This window comes from Podarcis cretensis (genome assembly GCF_951804945.1).
Source record: "Podarcis cretensis genome assembly, chromosome: 15".
Classification (NCBI taxonomy): domain Eukaryota; kingdom Metazoa; phylum Chordata; class Lepidosauria; order Squamata; family Lacertidae; genus Podarcis; species Podarcis cretensis.
Genome location: NC_137185.1, coordinates 3,080,932 through 3,096,163, shown reverse-complemented (window position 1 = coordinate 3,096,163; position 15,232 = coordinate 3,080,932). Strand labels below are relative to the sequence as shown.

The window sequence follows — 15,232 nt, the reverse complement described above, 5'->3', positions numbered from 1 at the left end:
CTCGTCTCCCTGTGCCAGTATCTACCAGTGACAGTTTATTTTGGTTTCGGTGAGGAGAGTGGCCTGGGTCAGGCTTCGGGGGCCAGGCTTCCTCCCCCTTTGGCCATAGATAAGCAGTACAAAGAGAAAGCAGTCTCTTACCAGTAACAGAAATGTTTAATGAACGCAGCGAAAGAACAAGCGTCCGTTCTCGGAGTGCACTTCCTTCTAGTCACTTCCATCCTCCCGTCTCCTAGCCACCTGATTTCTCAACCACTGAGCCTTTTGCGAAGCCACCTTATCTAATCTGCTAGCCTTGGGCCTGAGAAGCTGCACATCTTCCGGTGAGAGAGTCTGCTATCTCACTCTCTTCCTTTTCTTCTCCTTGCTGTTCACTTCCCAGTTCTGCCCAGCTATTATCTTCCAAACTGTGACCCTCGGCAAACCGTTGTTCCAAATCAACTACTGTGGAGTTTTGGGATTCTGGCCATGAGCAGGGGAAGGGGTAGGATCCCACTATTTCTCATCAGAGTTGTACTCCTCAGCCTGGTCTCTGTGAGTGCAAAGAGGATGTGGCTAAGGAGGAAGAATGGTCTGGGGAGAGCCCACAGGGTCCTGAGGTCCCCAACCCTGAGCTAGATACAAGGCTGCCATTATTAAAATAAAATCATGTATGTGCTTTGGTTTGTGGAACAATGGCTAAACGATTTCTTAAGTGGCCCAGCGAAACCAAGTGGGGTGGGTGGGTTGAGAACCGCTGGTCTGCAGTCAACTCTGCTGAGCCTGGCATCCAGAAGGGCACTGATCCAGGAAATGCCTACGGGCAAATGAGAAGACGAGGAGAATGTAAGGCAGGCGCTGTGGAAGAACCAGCGATGACATACCTGTTCCCCTTGGAGGATCTGCTTTAAACGGTCTCCTTCGAACACTATCACTTTTCCCTTGATGCTGTGTCGAGGGGCCCCCGCCACAACCAAAGTGCCGCGTGGCGTGTCGATCGCGCCCACGCTGTAGCCTGGAGGAGAAAGAGACCAGAAGCGGAACTTCCTCAAGGTCAAGAAGAAGATGGGAAGCTGGTGGGACTTTTACACACAAAGAACAATGCAGAGCGATAGACGGATAGACGGTTGGTTTTTGGGTTCTCTCGTTTCTCCCTCCTCATCAGTTTATGAATGCAGGGGGCCGGTCCACTGTCCCTCAGACCTTGTGGGGGGCTGGACTATATTTTGGAAAAAAATAATGAACAAATTCCTATGCCCCACAAATAACCCAGAGATGCATTTTAAATAAAAGCACACATTCTACTCATGTAAAAACACCAGGCAGGCCCCACAAATAACCCAGAGATGCATTTTAAATAAAGGACACATTCTACTCATGTAAAAACACCCTGATTCCCAGACCGTCCATGGGCCGGATTTAGAAGGCGATTGGGCAGGATCTGGCCCCCGGGCCTTAGTTTGCCTATCCATGGCATAGACCGTGCTTTTTTCCTGGGGAGACACAGGGGGACTAATACCCCTAAACATTCTGTGAATCTAACGGGAGAAGAAACCCAAACATTTCAAAATTTTAGTTTCTTCTCTAGCACGGTGAATCGTCAGCGCCACCACGGAGAAGGCCTCTGCCTGGTTCCCTGAGTTATGTTATCATTATTATCCACCTATATATGTCTTATATTTATGTTATTTCTTTCTTATTATCCTTGATGTAGTATGTGTTGATGATGTGATATATAGTGGTACCTCGGGTTAAGTACTTAATTCGTTCCGGAGGTCCGTTCTTAACCTGAAACTGTTCTTAGCCTGAAGCACCGCTTAGCTAATGGTGCCTCCTGCTGCCGCCGTGCCGCCGGAGCATGATTTCTGTTCTTATCCTGAAGCAAAGTTCTTAACCTGAAGCACTATTTCTGGGTTAGCGGAGTCTGTAACCTGAAGCGTATGTAACCTGAAGCGTATGTAACCTGAGGTAACACTGTAATAGAAAAGAATATTTTTTTTAAAAAAAAGTGGAGACTTTTCTGAGGGGGGGCGGAGCACTACACCACTACCAGCCATTGGCTCTGGCTCCCCCTACTGTTCGTCTCCCTGCCTGTCGCCCTACCAGTCCCAAATGGGCACCAGTGCCTGCTGCATCCAGGAGCAGATGGAGGGACACAGGTTCCTCATCAAATCTCCCCCCAGGAGACTCTGCCTTGTGAGGGCAGGTCAGTGCGAAAGTCAGAAAACGGTTGCGACGAAAGAAAGCTGGCCCTCTTCCCATACCTAACTCTTTGAACATGGATGAGGATAGATGACTCTGTCAGCAATGAAGATATATATCTCAATGTCCTTCTACGGGCCAAGAGTTGCATCGATCTGTTTGTTCTCACACTCCCAGTCGATCAGCGCTAAGTGGATGAAACCCATTCATTCGAAGCCAATTGAAAGGGCTGTAGTAGCGCAGCAGCAGAGCACCTGCTTTGCATGCAGAAGGTCCCGAGTTTGATCCCCGGCATCTTCAGTTAGGACTGAGAAAAAGATCCTTTGCTTGAAATCCCAGAGAGTTGGGCCACTGATCTGACTCAGTATCAAGTAACCTCCTATGTTCCTGTTTATTTCAACCCTTAATATAGAACCACAAAGACTAGAATCTTGCTTTCTTTATAGGGGAACTCAGTGGCAGCATGTCTGCTTTGCATGCAGAAGGTTTGATCCTCCTGTAGGCAACGCTCTGTGCTGACAATATGGAGCTAGATAGACCAACTGTCAGACCCTGGAAAAAAGTAGCTTCCTGTGTCCCTGAAAGTCAAATCATTCAGAGGAGTTGCGGAACAACAGTCATCTGAGAGGGTCCTTACCTAAATAGCCGTTTTTTGCACCCGGAGTGCCCATTGACTCGTTCAAGAAAACCACAGTGTTGTCTGCCATGTCGTAGAGAAGAACCCCTCCGGCCCAGTCAAACGCTCCCACAGCACCAAAAAGTATATAGCGCTGAAACAGATAGTAGTTAGGTCAGTGAAAGTTTAGCCAGTAGATGGATAGATAGATCCCCTGCTTCTCTCTCTCTCTCTCTCTCTCTCTCTCTCTCATCTATCTATCTATCATCTATCTATCTGGCAGGGTCCCTTTTTATTAGTTATCCCCACCTAAACCAGGGGGGATCCTGATAATATAATAATAATAATTTTTTATTTATACCCCGCCCTTCCCAGTTCAAAAACCGGGCTCAGGGCAGCTAACAACAAATTTAAAACACTTACCGGTAATTATAAAAGCAGCATAAAATACAGTATAAAAACATGAATAACAATAAAAATCAAAACTCAATTAGATAATCCCCAGGGCTAGCTGGCTGAATTGGTCCTACTTGGGCCAGCGAGGAGGCCAGGGGAGAATTAGCTGTGGGGTCTCAGAGCGGGTGATCTTCATAAAAGGGAAATAAAAGATCAGGCTGAAATCAAATTAAAGGCCAGGCGGAATAGCTCTGTTTTACAGGCCCGACGGAAGGAGGTTAAATCCTAATATGGATTAGGGTTGTCATATTCCCAAAAGTGAAAATCCAGACAAAGTTAGTAGCACTAATATAGATGGAAGGAATAAGAGGAAATCAGATCCTGCCATGTGTTGCAATAAATCAATGTTTTGTTTTGTTTTAAAATGTTATTTTAGTCTTAAATATTGCTTTTGTTTTGAATTACATATGGGGGCGCCATAATATTTTCAGTAGCCGCTTGTAAGCCTTTTCCTTCATTAATTTAGGTAATCCACTTTTTTAAAGCCCTCCAAGTTAGAGGCCATCTTTGTTTCTTGCAGGGAGTGAGTTTCAGGGTCTAACTATGTGCCGTGTGAAGAAGTCCTTTCTTCTGTCTGTTTTGGTAGCTGTAGTCCCACGACAACTAGAGAACCATAGGATGCTCATCCTTGGTTTAGGAGTCCTATGCCCAACTAAACCTGAAGTTAAATAGGTCTTTTAAAAAAGCAAAGAAACTCAGATCGCACTGGCTGCCCAGTAAGTTCATAATTCCTGTGTTGCAGCGGGTTGGACTAGATGACCCTCGGGTCCCTTTCAGCGCTACAGTTCTTTGTTTCTATTGCCCACCTCCCAAAAAAACCCCAACACCACATTTTTACCTCATGCAGGAGGTGAACGCTGAAGCCACTTTGGGCCAGATCGAATTCCAAGATGGCACCTTCCGTTCCTGAGAAGGAAAGTCAGTGAGGTATTGAGGCATCTAATCATAGCCTGCATTTTTATTGAGGCTTGATCAGGGCCTGTATTTTAAAATGAGCTTAAAGATCTTCAAATGTTTCATGCCAGGCAGAAGAGCAGCTGCCTAAGAACCTTGGCAATGTTTTTCCTCCTAGACAAGGGGCCCCCCTGATTTATAGCAGAAAACAATTCTCAAAGTCAAAAAGGGAATTACAGGCTGACAGCCAAGGTTACACTGACCCTACATATTACAGAAGATAAAAAAGCAGAGAAAAACATAATTAAGAGTGGGTAAATAGTAAAATAAAACCATGTGCCTCCCATTCAACTTGAGCCATATTTTCCTAAGGTTGAAAGGTCAAGAGCAGTGAAAAAGGCAACTGGCTTGGCTGGAGAAGATAGGTTTTCTTTCTTTCTATTTTTGAGGCTGGAAACTGTTCCTTACTTTGAAAAGGTTTATTCTTCTAAAAAACTATCTATGTTATGTATTAAATATATTGGCTTAAATGTAATTATGCAAAGGAATTAGAAGCTAAGAAATGTTAAATCCTTATGCTAGATTCTTATTTCATATAGTTGGAAGAGATCACAGGGGCCATCAGCCACCAGCCCAGCCCCCCTGCCAAGCAGGAAACATCATTAGAGCACTGGTTGTCAGGCCTTTGTTTAAAAGACCTTCAAGAGAAGGAGATCTTTCAATGATGATGTAAATTCAAGATCCTTGACATCTGTTTAAGATAAAAATTTAAGATTAACCATCTGTTTTGGAGGGCAATAGGGCGAGGTGAGCTGGTAATTAAGGTTCCTTGTTGAGACACATGTAAGATATATTACTACTTATTTGTCATTTATAGATAGAAGAATATATAGCTTTTTGTTTCCCATAAAAGGACAAGAGGAAATGGGTGTATCTTTTGTGATTTGTTCTAGCAAACAGCCAATAGGAATTTCAACCAGGCTGATTGGACAGAGGCAGCCACAGGAGGAGCAAGGGGACTGGATTAAGGAAATATAAGTGCTGGCCAGAATGGCAGGAGGCCAGGCCAGAGCTTGGTAACCATATACCACTGTGCCTCATATTTATTTGTCTGACAAATAAATTATTATTTTAATTTCTCTATTGCTGCGTTGAATATTTCATTCCAGCTAAGCGTTAACCACAAGCAGGGTGCTACAGTATTTCTGAGAGGGCCAAAGCTCAATAGCAGAATACCTGCTTTGCATGCAGAAAGTCCCAGGTTAAATCTTTGGCCTCTCCAGTTAGGGCTGAGAAATATTCCTTGCCTAAAACCTTGGCGAGTCCCTGCCGGTCAGGGTAGACAGTACTGAGCTGCATACATAATTTTATTTTGTATGCTGTCTTCTCACACAGTTCAAACCATGCTCAAGGCGGCTTGCGACCAAGGGGGGAAATTAGATAACTACAACATAACAAAAGTAGTCATGAAAATTAAATAAGACATTAGAGAACCTTAAAGTGCTAAGACCAGAAGGCGGAAAATATGAAAACAACGAGAAAAGGCAGGACTGAAGATTTGGAGATATGCTTCAGAGGTCCAGACTATGGGGAGCCCGGAAAAAATAATAATTACAATTTGGAATACAATTTGGCCTTTTTTAAAATTTTAGTTTCTTGTTTTTAATTGGATTATGATGCGGATATGTTGATTGGCTGATTTTATTGGAAAATCAATAAAAATGATTAAAAATAAATAAAAATAAATAAGACATTAAAAAAATTCACAACCAAATGGAACAATTTCCACATAAATCGCAACAAGATGTAAAACAAAGATGCAAAAAACCAACAGCAAAAATCTCCCCCCACACACACACACAACAAAACCCCCCAGCCCCAATGGAACAATGGTCTTAAGTTGCTATCAGACAGCTTTCTATATTCCTATATCAACCCTTTATTCAGGACCATGAGTACTAGCACCTTACTTTATTTTTAAAGCCCTCTGTCAGAGCACCTGTTTTGCATGCCAGGTTTAAACCCCAGCACCTCCAGGTATGGTTAGGAATGTTCTGGAGAGCTGCTGCCAGCCAGAGCAGGCAGACTGGGCTAGATGAACCAACGATCCGATCTGGTGTGAGGCAACTTCTGATGTTCTGCTCAGGAGGACATCCTGGCTCATAGCTTACTCTCTTAACCATACATTGAAAAAGGGAACGTACAGGCTTTTAGTTTCCTTTGCTGTCCTTTGGGTTTGTTCCCCTTCCCCTTCAGCTTTGGTTTAAGGCAGCTTTGCCTAAGACCAAATACCCCAGTGCCTCACCTTCAATGCCAATGATCTTCTCCTGCAGCATAGACAGGAGGACAGCTAGGGCAGAATAATTTGTCACGCGGAAGAGGTGACTTTCATCCGGGTCGGAGGCGATCAGCTGCAGCTCCTGCAGTGCTTTTGGCTTCTCAAAGGCCTCCCCGACCTGCAGAGGACACCCCAAACCAGGCAATACTGGATTTGAATTTTATTATTACAGTCACAGACCAGTTCCAGCTCACTTACAACACAGTCATACCTCAGGTTGAATGTGCTTCAGGTTGAGCGCTTATTATTATTATTTCCCTTCACATGACCAAAACCCACCTCCCCAACCTGATGTCATGCCAAAGAATTCAGGTTCTGATACGTCCAATGGAAAAATGCCTCTAAGATCCTTGCTGAACGCAAAACTCACCCCAATGGCGTAACGTGTGATGCCTGCCTCCCTGGTCGAACTGATCACCGTTTCTATGTCCAAGGGGTCCAAAAAAATCTCCCCATCTGTCAACACAACTATGATCTTCATGGCATTCAGCTGCGACCCATAATTTGGGTTGAAGATGGAATCTCTGTTGAAAACAGAAAAGAAACAAAAATGACTGTTTGGTTTGCAAGCTTTGGGGCAGAATATCCCAGAAGCAGACCTCTGGGTCACACAGAGTTCTTCCTCAGGGGTTCCCGTTAACTCACAGGACATGCTGGATGGCAGATGCAGTCCAGGTCGTGTTGCGCACTTGAGTCATGGCCTTAATTTTTTCCAGGGCGGCGCTGCCCCTCTCCTCTTGCAGGTCGAATTCTGTCTGGATGATGTCTCCATACTGAACCAAGGCGAAGACGCACTGGAATAAAGAACGAAACTGTGTGAGCAGGCGGAGATTGCATTCAGGAGATGACACACTCGCCCTGGTCCTTGGCAGAACCTTGGCACCGTTGTTATAAGAATTTAAGGTCTCATATATGTAAATTAAATGTACAAGGCAAACATGTACATAAATACATAAACCACATGTCTGAAACAGTACAGGAAGAGAGTCCTGAAACTGTTTTTTCACTCTCCCAAACTGACCAAATGTTTCTCTGCAAGGAGGGAGGAAATGAAAAAACCTCCCCATTGTCTCTGTGCTCACAAATCCTGCCTTAAGGGCACAGTTAAGATATGAATAGGGTGAGCCTGTGACCTGGCTCAGGAATTAAGTGTTTATCATTACAAAAGAATGGCCAGCCTGGCCGGGTGATCCAATCAGTGACCATTGACAGGTTTTCTGCCAGACAGGATTTTGCTGGAAACCACCTCTTTCTGTGATGTATATATGATGTTTCTGGGGGTGGTCTGGAGTTTGAGGGTGGGCAATTTCAAAAGTCTACCTAAGGGCGGGCACACCTTTGTTCTGGGTTCCTCCTCCGTCCTGCATGTAGTGAGTGAGGACCCTGTTGCAACAGTTTTAATGAAGATCAGGCTTACTAGCTGCTTTGCTTCTCAATATTCTCTGGCTGGCCTCTGCTATTTTCTCCTACCAATAGGGAACCCACTTAAGGACTCTATACGGGCTCTTGGATACCCTATAAGAGAAAAGGGGCAGATTTTGTTTACAACACCATCATGAACCCAAAAGGCAGAGGCAGTCACCTCCAAACACTTCTCGTAGGACGTCTTCACCAAGCTGTAGGTGAAATTCCTGGCTCGCTCGAAGTCCGGTGGGTCAATGCTCCCGGAGCCGTCCAGGACCAAGGCAATCTCAGTACGCAGGTCTGCCGTGGAAAAGATCACAAGATGGATCGTGGAAAGAGCCCTTGTTGTTGTTGTTGAGTCGTTTAGTCGTGTCCGACTCTTCGTGACCCCCTGGACCAGAGCACGCCAGGCACTCCTGTCTTCTACTGCCTCCCGGAGTTTGGTCAGACTCATGTTTGGAAAGAGCCCTTACCGGACTAATTTTAATATATGATTTCTAAAAGTGAGAGGTTTGGGGCCCATTCTATACCCTTGGACCAAGGCACCTTGCTCTCTAAGCACAAATGATTGTGGACTGCTGTGGTTGCTCAGTCGTGAAGGGGGTGGCAAAGCCAGGGTTTTTCCTAGGGGTGGCCCTCCAAAACTTGTTGAGCTTTATTTGGGACTTTAACCTGTGGATGTTCAGAAACCCTCTCAGCTATAATAATGACTTTTGGTATTTGAGACCAGTTCTGTGCTGCCGAGCCCTAGGCCAAGACCGCAGCCGTCAGGAAGAGGCAGGGTAAACAGAAGGAAACAAACATTTGATTTATTCCTGATACTGGATTTATTACTTGCTTAGATTTATACTGCAGAGGTGGGGTTCCTGTAACTCTCCAGATGTTGATACACACACACACACACACCCCTCATCTTCCTTCTACCCATCCCTGACTTACAGGATTCATCCTCCTCCTCTTCCTCCAGGTAGTAGTTGTTTCCGTTGTTGTTGTTGTTGTTGTTGTTAGTTTCAATAATTTTGCAGCCAAACTCAGAGCTCCCATCTGTAGAATATTTTTCTTTAAACGGGGGGGGGGGGGGAATTAAGTATAAAGAATGTCAGAACAGTACCCAGCAGATCAGGATTCATATCAATCAATCAATCAATCAATCAATTAATCAACCTTTATCAGCATACAGAATTCATATCTCAACTCAGTCACAAAGCTCATTGGATGACCTTAGGCCAGTCACCCATCTTGCAGACTGACTTGGCTTGCAGGGTTTTTGTGAGAATGAAATGACAGAGGGAGGGACTATTTCTACTAGAATTCCTTGGAGGAACAGTGGGACAAAACTGTAATTAAAAAATAATAATGTGAAGGGATTAAGGATTTTGGAGAGGGGGGAATAACCACTGAGTGACCTTGAGCCAGCTGCCATCTTTCAGCCTGGCCACTGCCCACCTCACAGGGTCACTGGGAAGATAAAATGGAGAAGGCGGGAAGCATGTACAGTGGTACCTCGGGTTACATACACTTCAGGTTACACAGAAATATTGATTCAGGTTAAGAACTTTGCTTCAGGATGAGAACAGAAATTGTGGTCCGGCAGCGTGGCGGCAGCAGGAGGCCCCATTAGCTAAAGCGGTGCTTCAGGTTAAGAACAGTTTCAGGTTAAGTACGGACCTCCGGAACGAATTAAGTACTTAACCTGAGGTACCACTGTATACCACCTTTTGATCCTTGGAGAAAAGGAGGACTATATATCCACTACCAGTGCTTTTTTCTGGGGGTATGCAAGGGTACGCATACCCCTAAACAATTTTGTGAATCATTGTACTTTTGTCCATTTACTGTATTTATTTCCCCCGATTTGAACTATAAAATGGTGATTTTCTTTAGTCAAAATGAGAGTACCCCCTAAACAATTTTTCAGAAAAAAGCACTGTCTACTACTACTACTAATATTTATAGTTTCTCCTGGAAAATGCTGGCAATCTGGAGTTCAACCCATAAGTTTGGGAAATTGCCTTCCTGCATCAAATGGCAATCGCCTCGGGGCAGGGACCTGCCCTCTTTGAAAGCACCAGACACTGAGGTAGTGGTTTTATGAAGAAAGAGACACACAAACAAAAGAACCAAATCCAGAGGCCGCATTCACAGTAGTAGTTATACAGTATACATAATACTGTTATACAGTAGTAGTAGTAGTAGTAGTTGTAATAATAATAATAATAATAATAATAATAATGTAATCAATTAAACAAAACAAAAGTTCCATCTTTCAATCTCACCTTTGCATACAGTACTAGCAGCCAAACCAAACTTGTTGGTGTCAACGCCGCCGGTTTCGTGACTGTGGGTGTCCCTTTTCCCCCGCTCTTCGCTCCTCTGGCTTAATAACTTGGTTTCGACTACAGGAGGTGCAGAAACCGATAAAAACAAGAGGGTCAGTAAGGCATCTGAAGGAACAGGAGGACCACCTGGTAAGAACCAGTCAAAGGCAGCAGGAGAAAGGCTGGACAAAGTCAAAGGGATGCTCACATCTGACAGTCAAAGCAAATCAGCAAGCAGACATTCTTTCCATTGTACCTGCTTAGAGCAGGGATGAGGGGAGAAATTCAGGCCAGTTTCGCAGTTCATTTGGGCTTCTTGAAACCATATGCAAACTGGGAAACCGCCAGGGGCAGAATCAGATGCAAAATGGCGGCTCAAGGGTGCAACTTGGCCGCATCAGGGGAGATAGTGGCTTTGGGGTTAGAATCAGACACAAAACCACAGCTCAGGGGGAAATCTGTCAGACACAAATGGCGGCTCAGGACACGGGGCCAGTTTCCTCCTGCACCCGATGAACTGAACACGGCTGTGGCCAAAAATATCTAAATACACATCTACATCTCGTACTGATGTCTGTGAGGTTGATAAAAGCCTTCTCCTGGAAGTCTTCTGCAAGCAGCACACAAAGCCCGTTCAGCTCCTCCGTGACTCGACGCCGCTGACGTCGTCTGTGCTGGAGACAAGCCTGTCAAGGGAGAGAGACAAAGAAACAGAGAAGCAGAGACTTTATATTGTTATGAGTTTGAGGGCGCAAGGCGACTGTGATCTCCGGACTGAGCAAGTGTCGGAATTTAATAAATGTTTGGCGGTGTTAAAACTGGGAAACAGTGTATCAGACAGACATTTGGCCAGACCTGTTTGCATTGGGCTGTGTGCTAGACAATGCTAATCCTCTGGAATCAGCATGTGTTAAGGGCTAAGTAAGCCAGGGTGGCCTCCTTGGAAAGGTTCTGCTTGGGGATGGGCCATAAAGAAGAACACAAAGCATCAAAGAGAACTCTGTGAGAGATGGCAAAGGGGTGGAGCCCCTTTCACTTCACAGATAGAATCATGGAATTGCAGAGTTGGTAGGGACCCGAGGGTCATCTAGTCCAACCCCCTGCGATGCAGGAATCTCAACTAAAAGCATCCAGGATCTCTGCTTTAAAACCTCCAAGGATGGAGAGTCTACAACCTCCAAAGGGAGACCACTGTCCAGCAGCTCTTACTGTTAGAGGATGGATGGCGGCTAACAGATTGAGGTTGAATCCTGACAGAAGTACTGTACTGTTTTGGGGGGAAAGGGGGCGGGCGGGTGTGGGGGACTTCCTGGTCCTGAATGGGGTAACTGTGCCTCTGAAGGACCAGGTGCGCAGCCTGGGAGTCATTCTGGACTAACAGCTGTCCATGGAGGCGCAGGTCAATTCTGTGTCCAGGGCAGCTGTCTACCAGCTCCATCTGGTACGCAGGCTGAGACCCTCCCTGCCCACAGACTGTCTCGCCAGAGTGGTGCATGCTCTGGTTATCTCCCGCTTGGACTATTGCAATGCACTCTATGTGGGGCTACCTTTGAAGGTGACCTGGAAACTACAACTAATCCAGAATGTGGCAACTAGATGATGACTGGGAGCAGCCGCCAAGGCCACGTAACACTGGTATTGAAAGACCTACATTGGCTCCCAGTAAGTTTCCGAGCACAATTCAAAGTGTTGGTGCTGACCTTGAAAGCCCTAAAAGGCTTCGGCCAAGCATACCTGAAGGGGCGTCTCCACCCCCATCATTCAGCCCAGACACTGAGGTCCAGCGCCGAGGGCCTTCTGGCGGTTCCCTCCCTGCAAGAAGTGAGGTTACAGGAAACCAGGCAGAGGGCCTTCTTGGTAGTGGCGCTCGCCCTGTGGAACGCCCTCCCACCAGATGTCAAAGGAAATAAACAACTATATGACATTTAGAAGACATCTGAAGGCTGCCCTGTTTATGGAAGTTTGTAATGACTGATGTCTGAATGTATTTTTAATATTTTGTTGGGAGTTGCCCAGAGTGGCTGGGGAAACCCAGCTAGATGGGTAAAAGGTAAAGGTAAAGGTACCCCTGCCCGTACGGGCCAGTCTTGACAGACTCTGGGGTTGTGCGCCCATCTCACTTAAGAGGCCAGGGGCCAGCGCTGTCCGGAGACACTTCCGGGTCACGTGGCCAGCGTGACATCGCTGCTCTGGCGAGCCAGAGCCGCACACGGAAACGCCGTTTACCTTCCCGCTGGTAAGCGGTCCCTATTTATCTACTTGCACCCGGAGGTGCTTTCGAACTGCTAGGTTGGCAGGCGCTGGGACCGAGCAGCGGGAGCGCACCCCGCCGCAGGGATTCGAACCGCCGACCTTTCGATCGGCAAGCCCTAGGCGCTGAGGCTTTAACCCACAGCGCCACCTGCGTCCCCTAGCTAGATGGGTAGGGTAGAATTATTATTATTATTATTATTATTATTATTATTATTATTATTATTGTCATAAAGTTATTCCTGATGTTTAAGGTCACAATAATATTAGCCAATTACCCTTCCTAACTCTGCCCCAGTTAACTCTCAGGCTTGTTCCCAGGATTTACATGCGGTCTTCCCTCTGGTCAGGGTTCACTTCCCAGTTTCAGATACTTTTCATATTTTCCGAGGTCTTCTCTGGTCTGGAGGCTTCTCTGGTCTGGAACTCTCTGTTTCCTGACCTTTGCCGGACCACAGGTTCCCCAACTCTGTCATGTACCATACGTGTAAAATGTTCAAAGTTGAATAAATGCATGGAAATAAATGGTGCCCTTGGAACTAAAAAAAGGATGAATTAAGTGGGTATGTTGAATTTAAGATTTATACATGGCATGGCGTGGGGGCAGCTGTGGGGTGAGAAAACACCGGGGGCACCTTCTTGGCCCACCTAACCCTTGATGGCTAGTTACATGACTAGACTTTGTTGCCACAATCTTAATTGTATCCCTGGCTTAAGGCAACTTTCTTTACAAAAGCAGAGCATAACTCAACTCTGCAAAATCACTTTGCGACTTACCAGAATATGTCCTGGACTTTGGGCTACAGCAATACCAGACCGGAGCTTTTTCAGTTTCCGAATGTTTTCTTGAGAGGAAGAAGAAAGAAATTGAGGATATAGATACGAGTACACAAACACACACACACAACTTTATTTTCACCTCCCCAAGGTTTGGGAAAGTTTTTAATGTTTGATGTCGTATTGTGTTTTAATTTGTTGGAAGCCACCCAGAGTGGCTGGGGAAACAGATGGGGGGCATATATAAAATTATTATTATTATTATTATTATTATTATTATTATTATTATTATTATTCACCAACCCGCAGAACAGAGAGAAAATTGTGCTGGAAAGAATCGCAAGAAAGAAGGGCTCATGGAAGAAATAAGCAAAAGAAATAATATTGCTGCATAATTGGACAACCATTCATTCTACTCGCAATGTTTGAGGGTGAGTATCAAAGCACGCCACAAATACCAGCTTTCTCAATATTTGGCTGAACCCCAAGGTTTGCGGAATTACAAAAATCCTTAGAAAAACTACTAAGGGTGCCCTTTACCCCCTCCAAAACAAAAACAGCCCAGTGAGAACTTAGTATGCTCAGTGGCTGCAGAATGCTGACTGTTGAGGGAGGAAATAGAAAATGAGTTGGGCAGGGGTGGGGTGGAATGGAGTATCCAGGGAAAGGGCATGGCTGGATATCTCGAACCCTGAACAGGAGCATTCTGTTGCAGGCCCAACATGTCAGTTGCAAAGTAAGTTCTTTTAATATGGGATATCCCTTATTTTGCATCCATTTATGTTTCTTGACTGCCTCGAAGGCCTTTATTATTCCTCAGCTTACACAATGAAGGGCAAGTAGTGGTATTTGAGCTCTTGGGAGCCTAAGGAGAGTCTGGCAGCTAGTTCAGATCAGGGGCTTATCTAGTTCCATTTGCCCTAACAGGCCCCCCTGCACTGCACAGCAGTCTCCCTGTTAACCATTACAGTGGTACCTTGGTTCTCAAACGCCTTGGTTCCCAAATGCCCAAAACCCAGAAGTATGTGTTCTGGCTTTTGAATGTTTTTCGGAAGCCGAACGTCTGATATGACTGTCAGCTATTGTTTCTGGGTTGCCTACAGCAATCAGAAGCTGCATCTTGGTTTTCAAAAATTTTGGAAGTCAAACAGTCAAATGGATTAAGTTCGAGAATCAAGCTACCACTGTATTGAGCTAGATGGACTACTGATCTGACTTGGGATAAGGCAACTTCCTATGTCTGTTGGTTTTCCAGGTTGCAGCCTGCTTTTTTAAAAAAAAAGGCTGTATTTTTAAATTTTTATTTGCAAAGGGTTTTGTTTTTGTTTTTTTGTTTTTGCTCTTGTTTTTATATCATCTGGCACTGGGTTGGTTTTGCACGAGCTGCCTTGCCCTGCATACTTTTGAAGGAAGACCAGGATGGATTCACGAATATGAAAAATAAAGACGAGTACGTACCGCCTAAGCTTACTGCTTCGCAGTGGTTATCCTGCGGGTTGCATTTATACAGCTTGCCCAAGTCGCCTGGCCCCAAGGAAGCAGCTACAATCCTTTTTTGAGGGGGAGAGAGAAAGAGAGGGGGGGGAACGGTCTCTTAGCAAACAGAGAACAGAAGAAGAACAGTGGGAATAAAAATGATCAGATCCAAACACATGGAGAATATACCCAGCCTGCCATTTTGTGTGAAACTTTGTGAAATCAGAGATCTGGAGAGTGACAATCCAGACACAAAGGTTTTTGAGCTTTTTTTTTTTTTTTTTTGCAGGGAGGTGGCCAAATTTGCTGAGCTTTTTTATTTTTGTTTTCAAAATCTCCAAAATAAACGAAAGTGTGGGGTCTCAGGAAAAGCCACAGTCGTGTTTTTTGGGTTAGCCTAACTGATGCCATTTTGCTTCTGTAAAAAACTGCCTGCTTTAGAATTTAGGAGGGTGAGCCACAAATATGTGAAGACCAGATAACGTTGCTAGGCGATTTTCAGGAAAACCTCCCTCTGCCAGG

The 15,232-nt window shown here is 45.2% G+C and overlaps 1 protein-coding gene across 4 annotated transcripts in view; it reads right to left on the bottom strand.

Annotated features, from left to right (window-relative positions):
* Positions 1–15,232, bottom strand: part of ITGAE (integrin subunit alpha E) — a gene marked incomplete at its 5' end in the record, with an annotated part of 59,210 nt that overhangs the window by 32,927 nt on the left and 11,051 nt on the right. For all 4 annotated transcript variants that reach the window (XM_079955429.1, XM_079955430.1, XM_079955427.1 and 1 more), the window contains 12 exons: positions 864–994; positions 2,819–2,951; positions 4,092–4,159; positions 6,453–6,603; positions 6,856–7,009; positions 7,131–7,279; positions 8,068–8,189; positions 8,829–8,948; positions 10,166–10,285; positions 10,776–10,893; positions 13,235–13,302; positions 14,693–14,784. In XM_079955429.1, the coding sequence (XP_079811555.1) occupies positions 864–994; positions 2,819–2,951; positions 4,092–4,159; positions 6,453–6,603; positions 6,856–7,009; positions 7,131–7,279; positions 8,068–8,189; positions 8,829–8,948; positions 10,166–10,285; positions 10,776–10,893; positions 13,235–13,302; positions 14,693–14,784 (1,426 nt within the window). The remainder of the gene's footprint in view (positions 1–863; positions 995–2,818; positions 2,952–4,091; positions 4,160–6,452; positions 6,604–6,855; positions 7,010–7,130; positions 7,280–8,067; positions 8,190–8,828; positions 8,949–10,165; positions 10,286–10,775; positions 10,894–13,234; positions 13,303–14,692; positions 14,785–15,232) is intronic.